The sequence below is a fragment of the Primulina eburnea genome, chromosome 9 (genome assembly GCF_022965805.1).
Source record: "Primulina eburnea isolate SZY01 chromosome 9, ASM2296580v1, whole genome shotgun sequence".
NCBI lineage: Eukaryota > Viridiplantae > Streptophyta > Magnoliopsida > Lamiales > Gesneriaceae > Primulina > Primulina eburnea.
Genome location: NC_133109.1, coordinates 28,290,401 through 28,305,587, shown reverse-complemented (window position 1 = coordinate 28,305,587; position 15,187 = coordinate 28,290,401). Strand labels below are relative to the sequence as shown.

Here is a 15,187-nt window from a genome sequence, read left to right as displayed (position 1 = left end):
GAGAATTTTTCAGCTGGCAAAAACAGAGAATGTCATCGAGGCCTTGCGCAGAAGGAACTACATCTTCGATCAGCTGAAATGTCAGAAATTAGAATCAGTTCTGAAAGTTCTTCAATCGAATTTTGATCCTGCCGTTCCTACTGCTGTTCAGGATCAAAATGTTATTATGATTCTATCTGACAGATTAAAGCAGATGAGTGAGCAACTTCTTGCTCAAGAACAAGGCTTTGGAGAGCCTACTGTTTATCATGTTGGCCTTGTCCCGATCTTTCAGCAGAATCAGACAGTTGAGGAAAGGACTACAGCCTCCCCAAAGGCTGATGTTCTTAGTACTCCTGCATCTCCGACTAGGCCCATTCAGTCCTCATCACTATTGTCCGTGCATGAACTGGCTTCAGTTGAAGAAGTCATTGAATCAATTGTCCCTACTGTCTCTACCTCGTTGGAAGCAGCACCGGCTATTTCTTTGCCCCCTTCTGGTTCTCCTACCCCAGGGCAACAATTAGCAGAACCAGATGCTATTTCTTTACTGCCGAATTTAGAGTTGTTTTCTGCTGCACATCAAGCAGAAAAGAACGTTCTTCTGGTACAGCCTTCTGCACCTTCTATTGCAGCATCTTCAGTTTCACAGGCTGTTACTGTACCGATGGAAGAAGCTTTGGCCTCTGCCTTGGCCATTCCTACTGAAGATATTACTCTTCCTCTGGTTGTTGTTGAGCCTACTGTTTCTGCAATTCCAGCAGAAAGCACAGCAGACCCTGCTCCTTCTACTGTATTGATGGATGCTCCTCCTGTTTTTACTGTGTTGACTGTCTCCCTCCCTGTTTTGGATGCGACGAATTCTCGTCTTTCTGAGATCAAACAACGCATTCTTGAACGAACCCCTTCCCCGGAATCAGATGCTTTCAACCTCGAACATCAGATTCAGTGTCTACAAACCGATCTCAACAACATCTCTGAGTTAGTGAAACGTATGTCTTGTGAAAACCTTGCGGAATTCAGTTGTGCTAAATCTTTCCGAGAGCGAATGGGGAAATACATCTATCTCACTAAGGAGACCTCGGACAAGATGTATGCTGAAGCCTCCGTTTTCAGAACAGCTGTATCAAGAACTCACAACGCCATCATGCTTGCTCAAAATGATATACTCACTCGAATCACTGAGCATGATGATATCTTTCGATCACTGTCTACTTCTGTGGAACTTTTGGATGCCAAGATTGACTCTCAAAATCAATCTATCACTGCCTTAGATAATCGCATCTCTTCTCAGACCCCGTATCTGGAGATGCTAACTGATGGCATTCAAAATATTTCCGGCAGACTGAATGATCTCTTTACCCATGTAGTGGCCGCTGATGCCAAAAAGGGGGAAGATAGAGGAGATAGAGGAGATCAAGCAGGAGTTAGGCAAACAGAAGATGAGGCTGAACCTTCTAACAGAAGAGATCAAGAACCTCAAAATGAAGAAATCATTTACAGGGACATTGGAACTAATTGATTTGTTTACTTTAATGCATTATTAACATTATCCGTTTGTTTAAATGATTATCTGTTTTACTTAACAACTTTCTACTGTTTAGGTTTTGGCATCACCACAAAGGGGGAAATTGTTAGACATGAATTTTATTGTGGCGATGATAACTAAAACCAGTAGACCAGCAGACCAGAACAAACTTATCAGTAGCTGCTGTTCTAGTAAAACTAAACCAGTAGAAAAGGGATAACAATACAAACCAGTAGAGAACGTTTTCTAACGTTGCTATCTTAATTGTTACCGTTAAAGAGTTCCTAGTACTAGTATTAATTGCAGCATTAAATACTGTACGGAGTCATTTAATGCATATTACCCAATCAAGTATAAAACAAGACTGATTGTTTTATAGTTTTCTGCAGGAACCTGTTTCGGTAATAAAGCTGATTGTATCAGTTATCTGAAGACTTCTCTGATTGTGAACGTTGAATTCAATCGATTATATATACTTGGATCAAATCCTTGTTCGACACGACACTTCGCATAATATCATTTTCAAGGAACAAAGCTACTCTCTTATCAGACGAATATCAGTATTCCTTGAGTATTCAAAAAGTTCAACACAAAGAAAAGTAGCACACGCTTCATAGCTTATATCTGATCTTTTGTAGATCATCTTGTGCTACTAATTCTTACACTCTTCACGATCTTCACTGCACTTATAATTTATCAGAAGAGTCTGTAATCTGAAAAGAGTCTTTTCAGAACTTTGTGTTTCACATTTTTTGTGAGTTGAGAAACTAAGAGTTTCAGTAGGCTGAGGTATAAGTCCTTCTGAAGTGGGTGTGTACAAGTGTTGTACTGTAATATCCAAAGTCTTTTAGTTATACCTTCTCGAAACAGAAGAAGGGGAGACGTAGAAGAGTTTATCTTCGAACTTCCATAAACAACTGCTGCCTACTGTTTTATTGTTTTTCAACTACTTCATCAGATTGTTTCCGCACGTTTTATTGTAATCAGGTGAAAGTATTCGCACAAGATCAACTATTATCCTTAACAGGATTTTAGTACCTCATCAGAACGAAAAACGAGTAGAGTTTATTCACCCCCCCTCTAAACTCAACTTCGATCCTCAACACTCAGCTAACAATATTCTTGATAACAAATAATACGTATACAGATCACATGCAAGAGTGAAAATATTTTTACTTAAAATAACATTTTCATAATCATGCATACACATAAACATTTTAATATTATCATCGACATATTCTTATATATCATAAACATATATATTAGTTTCGTTGAATTCAGATCGTTGATTGTGACTTTCGTATTCGTATTGGGGTCGATGGATCCATCTACATGTAACCACAGTACTGGACGGCTGAGACATCAGCGACACTGTCACCCGTCAACTGAGCCTTGGTCTTACGTATTAATATATCAACGTATCATCGTATTAGTCACAATCTATTCACATCCTTCAACATTTCATATTTTCATCACTTTACAAAATCATGCATATAAATATCATTTTTATTTTGAAACCAAGTTATGCAACATGTCTTTTAGCTTTAACGTTTTATCATAAAATCTCATAAACATTTAAAATAAACATATTAACATATAAAACAACATTCAGAGCACTGTTATGACGTTTATTATTTTCTAGGTGTAAAATAACTTTTTAACCCTTAGACGTAAATCTTCTCGTTTTTTGACTTTTTCTTATTTCCATTGACTCTAGACCATCCCAAATAATTATTTAAGCTTAAATTAAATTTTTCATATTTTTATTTAGCTTAAATATGAGACTTTCTAACTTTTTCGTAAATATTAATTCGTATAACGTTTTAATTCCGAATAAATTCAAACTTCAATATAAAATTCTCAAATTCAAAACTTAGACTTTATATATTTAATTTACCCTCGTAACCATGATTCAACCCCCCGTGAACCACGGCTCAACCCTTAACCATTTAAACCCTAATTCTCGAACCTTAAGCTAAATCCTCGAACCATCTTACGTTTTCACCGAGCCACCCCGAGCCATCTTCGGACCAGACCTCCCCTGGACTCTTATGAACCTACTGTACCCCTAGGACTTTACCCTATCCCCAACCGAAGCTTCCCACATCAGTAGCAAGCAACGACCGAGAACCATGTTGCACTAGGACTCTACGTTTTCACGCCTAGTACTCTAACCACCGAGCCAGCCCTTGACCCATACCCTTGTGCACCCTCCTAGAGACCTAGCCTAGCCCAGCCCTAACCCCCTGGCCGAGCCACGAGACCCCTTGCGCAGCAGTTGAACCATGCACGCTACTCTCAGGTGGCTAGGACTCCTTCCCAGCCGCTTCTCTCAAATCCTAGCGTGGCTAGGACCCCTCTCCTGACCCATACATGACCCCACCTAGCCCTGGTCGCAACCAAGCCAAGCCATGCATGTTTTATCCCTTAACCTGATCACCTTGGCCCTAAAATGTCATCCTTGTTTCCAGCTTGTTCCATCACGTGTGCAGCCTAATACCATGCCTTTTAGGTCTCTTTCCTCGTGTAAAAACCACCCCTAAACCTTCCCTAATCATGGCAGCCACTTCATGTATGAAACCATCAAGTTTTGGGATCAAATACATGCTTCAAAAACCCATGTTTTGCACAAAAACACAAATAATAAAAAGAGTAACTTGTCTTTCATGCAATTCATAAACACTTACATATTAGGGTGTGATAGATGAGAAATGAAGGAATTATAGCGTGTCTTTGCGTAATTTACGCACGAAAATACGTTAACGATTGCGAAGAACGACGACGAACGATCTTGGCTGAATTTTCTATGTTAAAACCGATGCCTTCCTCTTGTAAAAATCGTGTGTGCCATGAAGTTTGAGGGGATAAGAATTTGTGTGTTTAGAGGGGAAGTGGGCGTGCACTTTAAATAATAATGGGGTAGGGTTTGAGCTTTGAAAGTTGATAAAATAAAATTTGTGCAAGCTTGGGCCCATTAGCATAACATAATAGGCCCAATAAGCCCACTTGTGCATTTAAAATTATTTCGTTTAGGCAAGTTCGTTAAATTATTAGCCGAGTTGTCAAAACGTTCGTATTTTTGTTGAAAATCGGATACCGATAAAAATTACGTCTCGACGTATAAAATCACCTCAAAACTCTTTATTATCAAAACAATAATAAAAAGCATCAACCTTATTTTAAATAATTAAAAGCAATTATTTAATAAAATTATTTTCCATTTTTCAGCCATCAGTCTCCGTTCCTCGATCGCATCTTGAATACAATTAAAAATACAATTTTAAACATTCATGTAGAAAAGTACATTTTAAATGTGTAAACATGCACACCATATTTAATTCATGCAATTAATGTCATTTAATTAAAATACATAAGAATTTTGATAACTTGCATGCATGTGGTTCATGTGGACTTTTAAATTTTCGGACGTTACATCATTAATCTCGAAATTAGTGTACTACAATAAATGATTGAAAACATTTAAATTTTTGAGACTTTTATTGATAGTTTTTTTTTTAATAAAGACTTACTATTTTCTTTTAAAAAAAATTCAAATGTGACTTCAATTATTGTTTGAATTGATTATATTAATTCGTTTGTTAGTTCAAATTTGAATATAATTCATTTTTATATCAATTTAAATATAATTTATGAATTATGTGTTTTTTTTTTCAAATTGAAACTGAAATTTATTGAAAACATTAATTACTTTAAATTTTTACATTTAATACATCAATTCGTTTTGTGTTCTATGATATATTTAGTTGTTATTATAAATTTTATAAATAATTCAGTCCGATTTCTGCATTACATTCAGACAATCAATTTTCAATCAGAATAAATATAAAAAAAATGAGTGCAATGTTCAGTATCACTCGTGAGGTAAATCATTTGAAAATACATTTGGCGGTTAAACTCTGATTAGCTCGTTGATACGATCTACCAGCATATGGAAACAACAAAAATTCAAGTTTAAAATATATTTTCTATTATTTAAACATTATTATATTTTTCCATACATTTTTTATTTAGGGATATTATTTATATTTTCTTTATTTTATATGGTTCACGCACACAAATATATATAAACAAAGTTTTTGTCCTATCCGTAAAGTTTTCGTCAAAAATAATATTTTATAAAAGAAAAAAAAATCATTATTAATGTATTCACCTATCGCATTAATATTTGAAATAAATACGTAATTAAATATGAATTATTTTCATTTTATTTTTAAAAATTCAAATTTAAATTTGATGTTTTTTGAAATTATAAACTATATTTAAGTATTTGCATTGATTATATCATTTTATAATTTCGATTATGGTTTTAAGTTTACTTTTAGATATTTTATATTTGTTATTCTCTATCCTACTAAGTAAAATATTTTTATATAATATTATGTTTTTCAAATTTTTTAAAACAATGTCCATAAATTATTGTTATTATTATTATTATTATCATCATCATCATCATCTTAATATAATTTTAAAATATTTATCTAAAATAATATAAGATTTTTTAAATAATTTTTTTATTCTTTTTATTAATAGAAGTTTCACTTAAACCAAAATAATAAGTCAATTTAAAGACAAAATATTGTTATCATTATTTGAGTGTTATCTTAAATGACATAAATATTTTGATATAATAATTTTTAAGATTTAAATATATTCATTATATTATCAATGATTTAAAATAATTATTCAATTGCTGTCGCACTAATAAAATATTCGTAATAAATAAGAAGAAAGTAATATATCACATCAAAAAAATATTTAACATGAAAATTGTATATCATGAATGAAAATACATATATATGTCATTGGGGAAAAAATGGGCAGCCTTTGGAGGCCGGAACACCTACACAATAAACGCAAATCCAGTGGTGAATCAGTGCAGCCTCCAAGTTCTTGAAGATTGTCCCATCAAATCCAGAACCAATTGCTGGAGGTTTTCTGTGACAATCGTTGACACTCATCAGTGAATTCCATAGATTTTTCTGTGACAATCTTCTCCGGAGGCGAACCAAGGGCCTTAAATTATGCAGAAACTCCTCCAGTCCGCAATGTTACGCTCAGTCAAACCTCATCAGTTCACTCAATTATCCACCTTCACGTCCCTTTCTGACAATACCCTGGACAATGTTAACATTGTCAATGAAGTCCTCTCCCTCATCAATTCTGTGTATTCTATGGAAATGTCCCTTAACAAATTATTCCCTTTCTTGAACTGCGAAATTATTGTTTCAGTTCTCCAATCACAGGCGCAATTGAAGAAAGATCCTCGCATCTGCTTTCGCTTCTTCACCTGGGCAGCTGGGAAAAAGGGGTTCCGTAGTGGGGTGTCACATAATTTGATTGTCGAGATGCTCTTGAGTGACGATTCATTTGATTTATATTGGAGTGTTCTTGATGATTTAAGGAATGAAAAGGCACCTGTTTATGCGGATGCTTTTGTTGTGTTGATTTTGGGATATTGGAGGTTGAAGAATGCGGAAAAAGTAGTGGAGACATTTGGGAAGATGAAAGATTATGAGTGTAAGCCCAATTTAGCTGCGTATAACGTGATTTTAAATGTTTTGGTGCAGAAAAATGTGATCAATTTGGCATTGGCGATTTATTATAAGATGGTGAAGTTAAATTGTAAAATGGGTACAGATACTTTTAATGTTTTGATTGATGGTTTGTGCAAGAATGGGATGACTGAAAATGCACTGAATCTGTTTGACCAAATGACTAGGAGAGGAATCTTGCCTAACAGGATTACATACACAATTATTATTTCAGGTTTGTGCAAGGCAAAGAGGACAGATGATGCACTTAGGCTGCTTAATTTGATGAAAAGTAAGGGATGTAGACCTGATATTATTACTTACAATTCTTTGCTTCACGGGCTTTGTAAGTTTGGCCGGGTTAATGAAGCCCTCTTGCTTTTGCAGTCGTTCAAAAATGAGGGTTATCATGTTGAGATTCAGGGGTTTAGTTGTTTAATCGAAGGTTTGATAAGAACTAAACAGATTGGAATGGCTGAAGAGTTGTTTTCGAAGGCTTTTGAGGTGAACTTAATCCCTGACGTGGTGCTGTACACGATCATGATGCGTGGGTTAAGTGAAGCTGGAAGGATGGCGGATGCAACAAAGTTGTTAAGTAATATGATTGCAAAAGGGGTCATGCCGGATACTCGATGTTACAACGTGCTAATCAAAGGATTCTGCGATGCCGGGCTCTTGGATCAAGCTCGGTCTCTCCAACTAGAGATTTCCCAGCAAAATCAGTTCCCCAATACTTGCACTTACACTATTTTTATTTGTGGTTTGTGCAGGAATGGGCTGCTTGGAGAGGCTCGACAGATTTTTAATGACATGGAAAAACTTGGCTGCTTTCCCTCTGTTGTAACTTTTAATGCATTGATTGATGGACTATGTAAGGCTGGTAAACTCGAGGAAGCTCGCCTTATGCATTACAAATTAGAGCTTGGGAGAAACCCATCATTGTTTCTTCGGCTGTCACAAGGTGCAGATCGTGTTCTTGATAGCGTAGGCCTACAAAAGATGGTGGAAAAGTTGGTTGACTCTGGGTTGATGCTTAAAGCTTACAAGATTCTCATGCAGCTTATTGATAGTGGGGCTGTGCCACTCACCAGGACATACAATACGTTGATAAATGGTATGTGCAAAGCTGGGCAAATTAATGGTGCTTTTAAGCTCTTCGAGGAGCTCCAACTCAAGGGGCTTTCCCCAGATTCCGTTACATATGCCACACTCATAGATGGACTTCAAAGTTTGGATAGAGAAGTAGACGCGTTTAAGCTCTTTGAGCAAATGAATAAAAATGGATGTGTACCATCTTTTTCTGTGTATAAGACACTCATGACTTGGTCCTGCAGGAGGAATAAGATTACTGTTGCTTATGGTCTTTGGTTGAAGTACCTGAGGAGCTTAGGGGAAGATGAATCGTTGAAATTGGTTGAGGAATGTTTTGTGAAAGGAGAATATGAGAATGCTGTAAGACGCTTGCTTGAAAGGGACATCAAATTGATTGATTTTGATTATGCACCATACAACATTTGGCTCATTGGATTATGTCAGGCTAACAGAATCGGGGAGGCTCACAGGACATTTTTAATTCTCGAGGAGTTTGGGGTTGTTGTTTCTGCCCCAGGTTGTGTCAAGTTGATTCATGTTCTCTGCTGTGAGGGAAAACTAGACCAAGCTCTTAAAATTTTTCTTTATAGCATGGAGAAAAATTATATTTTAATGCCACGCATCTGCAACCATTTACTTGAAGTTCTCTGTTCGAAGGATAAAGCAATGCTTGCTTTCGAAGTTCTAGACAAAATGAAATCTGTGGGTTATGATTTAGATTCTTACCTTCACCGCAGCACAAAAGTACTTCTATATAGTCATCGAAGAACAAGGGAATTTGAGAATATGACCACAAGTTGAATATTCTTTCGGTGTGCCATGTGAATGGGAATTTCCTAATTGCAGATGTGGCGGATCAAGAAGCAAAGATCTCTGTTGAAGAGCATATGCACGGCACAACTATTCAAACTCTCCAAAATGATCTCGGTATAGGTTTTCTACGTTACTTATTATATTTTTATTTTATTGTTTTCTTCTTGTTCTTTACATTTCTTGTGCTGTCGTTAAATACTGGCATTGGCATTTGTAGCTCTTGTTTTGGTTATTCACGATTAAATTTTGATTAATGTGTTCTTCACCTCGATGGATGTGCTGATTATATTTCCAATTAGAAAATTCGATTTATTCGATCTTTGCCTTGATGGATGTGCTGAACATATTACCAATTAGAACTTGTTAGGTTCCCAATCTGTGAAGACGAAATGGATTTCCCCTAGCTAGCAGTCCTCTACTTGTTCCCAGAAGTTTTACAGTGTTCTAGTTTCTCTATTTTCTTATTTCTTTTTTAATGAAATCTAGTGAAAAATGAAACAAGGCAAGTCAAAGAAGAAACTGTTCAGATGGCCAAGGCAAAGCAGCTGATCTGTTTGCAGATTTCTGAAAATAGTCTGAAAGTTGCTTCTCTCGAATTTGATTCGTCCACCCTCAATCAAGTAAAGCTTTTGGTTCAACAGATACTCAATATATTGATAGATCTCGGCATGTTATGTATCTATCAAACTCAATCACATTTCCCCCTCGAGAAACTGATAATGAACTTATAAATAATATTTGTCTTTTTATTCATTATATTTTTGGGATGCCTTATTGTATATTACAAGACCGAAACTGTCAATCTAAAAGGTGATGTTTAACTGAAGCTGGAGCAGACATATGAAGGCCACACTTTCAGGGTTCACCATGTGAATCAATCTGTTTTCTTTTTTTTTTCAGCTAATCCTGCTTTAATCTCACCTGGGCCACAAAGACCTATATACAATAGTGTCTCGCAAACGAAGCATGGCAGAGATATGTTTATAGTCATATCTGGTTGAAACATGATCCTGTTACTTCTGCGGTTGTGCCATGTCCTCCTGATAATTTTTCTTAGTAGTTTGATCTTAAGTAATCTGGCGACGTCCCTCGAGTAGGTACTCTTGTTGTTTCTTACTTACAGAGATTCTTCATCACTAGAGTACTCTGTTGTCTGAGTCTCACAGGTCCTAAAATTTTTCTCATCTAGGTGGTTTTTGACATTATTATAATGCTCTTTGTAACCCATGTAAGCCTGCAATGATTAACACCCTTTGATAGTCAAACCATGAGCAACAAGGTATCTATTGGGATTATATATACTTGCTCAGACACACAACAGCCTCAGTGGTTCCTCATTCAATTTCAAATCCACCTTAACCAAAAACAGTAACGAGTTTAGTAGGTTGATTTTTCTAAGAACTTGTGCCATGCGACAACTTCAAATGAAATACAAAATTGCACATTATTCATTCAAACATTTCGATCTCCAGAAAGAATTATAAGCTTAGGACTTTGACTACATGTTCTCTAGACAGTTTACAGAAAAGGTACTTTCAAGTAGGCATTTCTCTAAACACTTCCAACTAGATCTTGACCCTTGGAAGTTGTAAGGCAGCTTGCACCATTCTATGCGGATGCTAGTACACTGAATGAATTTGGAGGTTAATCGTATTTTTAAAAAGCACGTGAAAGTTACATATATGTTCATAAAAGTCCTTTATTTTCAGTTACCCTCTTCTTTTCTGTTTTAGGTAAACGTACTGAAACATAAAATCCTCAAGAACACATTTGAAAGAGTTATAATTTATTTGTATACGTTTTATAAGTCTCAACATGTCTAGAATATTAGGGAAAATTCTTCTTTCTATGGAAGAATGGAGGTTGGGTCTTGTTTTTTTCGATTCATGAATCAAACTACTCACCCTACTTCTGTCGGATCCTCTTGGCACGCAGACAATGGAGCTTATGCAACAACAAAAATTAAGCCTGTCAGCGAAACTTGTGGATAGAAGGTAATTCGAAGATCATGTATCACAAGAGAGACAATGAATCACTATATAACGGCACCATTGATTTCCAAACAGCGGGCATTACACAAAGGTTGCCGAGGATATTAGTCGAGAATTGAAAGGATGGCAGGTTTGACATCTTACTATGTAGTATCCAGATCATGCTTGCTGTATTTGTCACTTTTACAAGGCTGTGAATTTGACCATGCAGGAATGGATTGATGCTCACCAATTCGACCCAATGACCAAAGAAGGCTTAGTGGTTTCTTGAAATACCTTTTCCTTTTTGTTCATAAATCATTTATAATTAGTTAAATAATGAAATGCACAATTCTTCAGATAGTAATGTTACAACTCCCCAGGTTACTCTAAAGATTTATTGCAATATAACTTCAAAACAATAATGCATAAATTTCTGAATGAGTGCACGAGCTCAATTGCAAGATGAAGCTATCATCAGTTGCATTTAATTTTCTTTTTTGAAGCAATCTAAATGGCAAGAAAAGGATTTCTCCTAATCAAACTGTATGGTACCTCTAAGTTTAACATGATAATATGTTGAATGAATTCTGAGGTGCCACCAAAAATTAAATTTCCCGTAGTATTTTCTAGGCTTGTTCGTTAAGATTCAGTTGGTACTAAGGCATCAATTATCTTCTTTCTTACACTATTTTATAGTTTTTGGTCAAATCATGTATTCAATTTTCTTGTTTGATACTGAAGACATACCTTACCACCTCTCTGATAATCTAATCTATGTCAACCTAAACCATTGCATCGCTAGTTTTAAATGATATTGATATGAATTATGATTTGATAATTCATATCCCACTCTCAAGGAGGAACATTCGTGGAAAAATATGAAATTATATAACATGGACTTGTTAGGTGCTTGTTGCATCCTCAAAGGGCAGGTTTATTATTGATTTGGGTTGATGTTCATGCAGGTAAATGAAAAGGCAAATGGAGATGGAACTGAAGGTACATTTCAACATGTTCTGTCAAGTGAAATGTACATCAGCAGTTTCTTTCTTTTGCGGCATAAAAATGGCTAAGCTGTCAAACACAAAAAAATAAAAATAAAAAATTTAATAATAATCCATTTTAATTTTGTCAATTCCATCGAAAAGCATTTTAATTAATCACGTGTTTGTATTTATTATAAAGTGTAGTGTTCACTTGTATATGATTGATAGGGAATATTTTAACTTTATTTTTCAGTGTTAGGATGCATTCAGTTTTGTTCTAGTCAAATATGATAAGATGAACTGGACCATACTTCATTAAAAACCTATGATGAGTTTAGCTTATTTTGAGCATGCGAATTTGTCCTGTGGCCAGAGAGAAAAAGTTCAGACCATAGTTGCAATGCACTGGAATTACAGAGATCTTTCCAAATCAGAATGCTTTCTGACCTTTTGATCACGAAGATCTTGTCAAGAACCTGCAAAAATTACGTAGTTCAGTCAAGTAGCATCTAGGGCAAGAATAAACAAAATAAAGTTATTGACCAAAGTAATACATATTTTAGCTGATCCCTTGAATCACGTTATAAATTGACATTTGACGAGAAGGCAAATAGTATTTGTATGTCCATTTCTGGCACCAAAAGCACTGCTCTAAAAACACGGTGTTACGTGACAAACTGAAGTATGTTTTAGAATTCCACAAGCGCCTGGCATAGTTTGCTAAAAGAAAAAGTTGAAAGAAAAGGATAGTTTAAATAACAAATAATCTCCACAACCGTCATAGTAGATACAAATGGAGTACATACAGAAAAAGTAACGATCAATGAGAGAAATATGTAGAAATTTGGTGATTTCTTGCCTTTTTTTGGGTACAAAGTCGGAGACGATAATGTTAGGACTCCATTTCAAGGGTTGGAGTGAGTCATTTGAGCACATTTTGCGGAGGATTTCGCAGAATTTGAAAAAGGAACAACTTCGTACTGGACAATCCCACCACCACACAAAGAAATGTGGATAGAGAACCTCCATCCAGCAAAAATAAGCAGCATTGTAGCAATTTGGCAAGATTCAATAGAATACGCTTTCCAAAAATTATGAGATTCCCATTCACATGGCACATCGAAAGAATATTCAACCAGTTGTCATATTCTCAAATTCCCTTGTTCTTCTATGACTAAATAGAAGTACTTTTGTGCTGCGGTGAAGATAAGAATCTAAATCATAACCCACAGATTTCATTTTGTCTAGAACTTCGAAAGAAAGCATTGCTTTATCCTTTGAACATAGTACTTCAAGTAAATGGTTGCAGATGCATGACATCAAAATATAATTTTTCTCCATGCTATAAAGAAAAATTTTAAGAGCTTGGTCTAGTTTTCCCTCACAGCAGAGAACATGAATCACTTGACACAACCTGGGGCAGAAACAACAACCCCAAACTCCTCGAGAATTAAAAATGTACTATGAGCCTCCTCGATTCTGTTAGCCTGACATAATCCAACGAGCCAAATGTTATATGGTGCATAATCAAAATCAATCAATTTGATGTCCCTTTCAAGCAAGCGTCCTACAACATTCTCATATTCTCCTTTCACAAAACATTCCTCAACCAATTTCAACGATTCATCTTCCCCTAAACTCCTCATGTACTTCAACCAAAGACCATAAGCAACAGTAATCTTATTCCTCCTGGAGGACCAAGTCATGAGTATCTTATACACAAAAAAAGATGGTACACATTCATTTTTATTCATTTGCTCAAAGATCTTAAACGCGTCTACTTCTCTATCCAAACTTTGAAGTCCATCTATGAGTGTGGCATATGTAATGGAATCTGGGGAAAGCCCCTTGAGTTGGAGCTCCTCGGAGAGCTTAAAAGCACCATTAATATGCCCAGCTTTGCACATACCATTTATCAACGTATTGTATGTCTTGATGAGTAGCACAGCCCCACTATCAATAAGCTGCATGAGAATCTTGTAAGCTTTAAGCATTAACCCAGAGTCAACCAACTTCTCCACCATCTTTTGTAGGCTTACACTATCAAGAACACGATCTGCACCTTGTGACAGCCGAAGAAACAATGATGGGTTTCTCCCAAGCTCTAATTTGTAATGCATAAGGCGAGCTTCCCCGAGTTTACTAGCCTTACATAGTCCATCAATCAATGCATTAAAAGTTACAACAGAGGGAAAGCAGCTAAGTTTTTCCATGTCATTAAAAATCTGTCGAGCCTCTCCAAGCAGCCCATTCCTGCACAAAACACAAATAAAAATAGTGTATGTGCAAGTATTAGGGAACTGATTTTGCTGGGAAATCTCTAGTTGGAGAGACCGAGCTTGATCCAAGAGCCCGACATCACAGAATCCTTTGATTAGCACGTTGTAACATCGAGTATCCGGCATGACCCCTTTTGCAATCATATTACTTAACAACTTAGTTGCATTCACCATCCTTCCAGCTTCACTTAACCCACACATCATGATCGTGTACAACACCACGTCAGGGATTAAGTTCACCTCAAAAGCCTTTGAAAACAACTCTTCAGCCATCCCATTTATCTTCGAAGCAATCTTGCGTCTCTCTAGGAACGTATCAATCAATCAGCCTTACATATTGTGAAATTAATTTTTCAAAGTAAACCATTCATAAATTGTCAAATTGTTATGAAACAGTGAAAAGTGTAAAGACGAGAGAATGAATTGGAATACTTTATTCATCATTTGAGACCTCTATTTATAGAGCATATTTACAGAATTTGAATAGTTGATAACATGATAGAAACAAATCTTATCTTAATAATCATCAACAATATTTTATCTATAACACTCCCTCTTAGATGATTATCGACTCAACAAATTATTTCTAAGAGATGTTGGATGCGTTTCAATTCCGTAAATTTTCAAATCCTTAAAAGATTTGAAGTTGTTGCAGTCAAAATGATTGATTACAAATCCTTCATCTCAAATCCCAAGTTCAAATCATCTTGCAAAATGCAAAAATTTTCAATCCAATCACAACTTAAGTCGCATTTCCTGTAAATTATAACTTTCACAATAAAATCCCTCAACAACTTCACTCACCACACATTCTTCCACGCATTTCCTAAATGCCCAGTTTCTCTCAACCAAGACACCCTCTTCCGCCTCGAGCTGGCTTGATAAATCCAAGCCCGATGCTCTACAATACCGTGCTATTCTTGCACGGGACTTTATAGGGGATGGAATCCCATCAAGGACAAAAACCTGGAAGTTTCATGCTGGA

The 15,187-nt window shown here is 35.9% G+C and overlaps 2 protein-coding genes and 1 pseudogene across 14 annotated transcripts in view; 1 reads left to right on the top strand and 2 right to left on the bottom strand.

The window, feature by feature from the left end:
- Nucleotides 1–15,187, bottom strand: part of LOC140841447 (flap endonuclease GEN-like 1) — a 73,164-nt gene extending 57,977 nt beyond the window's left edge. The window contains exon 1 of the transcript XR_012120191.1: nucleotides 15,169–15,187. The gene's annotated coding sequence lies outside the window, so the exon portion shown is untranslated. The remainder of the gene's footprint in view (nucleotides 1–15,168) is intronic.
- Nucleotides 6,340–12,031, top strand: LOC140841445 (pentatricopeptide repeat-containing protein At1g79540). 13 transcript variants are annotated; one of them, XM_073208876.1, is made up of 6 exons: nucleotides 6,340–9,078; nucleotides 9,451–9,584; nucleotides 9,865–10,061; nucleotides 10,900–10,958; nucleotides 11,031–11,085; nucleotides 11,167–11,219. In XM_073208876.1, exon 1 carries the CDS (start codon nucleotides 6,550–6,552, stop codon nucleotides 8,950–8,952), a length of 2,403 nt encoding a protein of 800 aa, XP_073064977.1. In that variant the 5' UTR covers nucleotides 6,340–6,549; the 3' UTR covers nucleotides 8,953–9,078; nucleotides 9,451–9,584; nucleotides 9,865–10,061; nucleotides 10,900–10,958; nucleotides 11,031–11,085; nucleotides 11,167–11,219. The 13 variants fall into 13 exon arrangements, with proteins under 13 accessions (XP_073064977.1, XP_073064974.1, XP_073064981.1 ...); XM_073208873.1 differs by lacking the exon at nucleotides 9,865–10,061 and adding an exon at nucleotides 11,903–11,945 and having other exon boundaries at nucleotides 10,900–11,085; nucleotides 11,167–11,217; XM_073208880.1 differs by lacking the exon at nucleotides 9,865–10,061 and having other exon boundaries at nucleotides 6,340–7,045; nucleotides 7,295–9,078; nucleotides 10,900–11,085.
- On the bottom strand, nucleotides 12,225–15,162 carry LOC140841446 (pentatricopeptide repeat-containing protein At1g79540-like; annotated as a pseudogene).

Bases quoted from the DNA above. Each gene is read 5' to 3' on its own strand.
- LOC140841445 (XM_073208874.1), top strand. From the start codon at position 6,550: ATGCAGAAACTCCTCCAGTCCGCAATGTTACGCTCAGTCAAACCTCAT.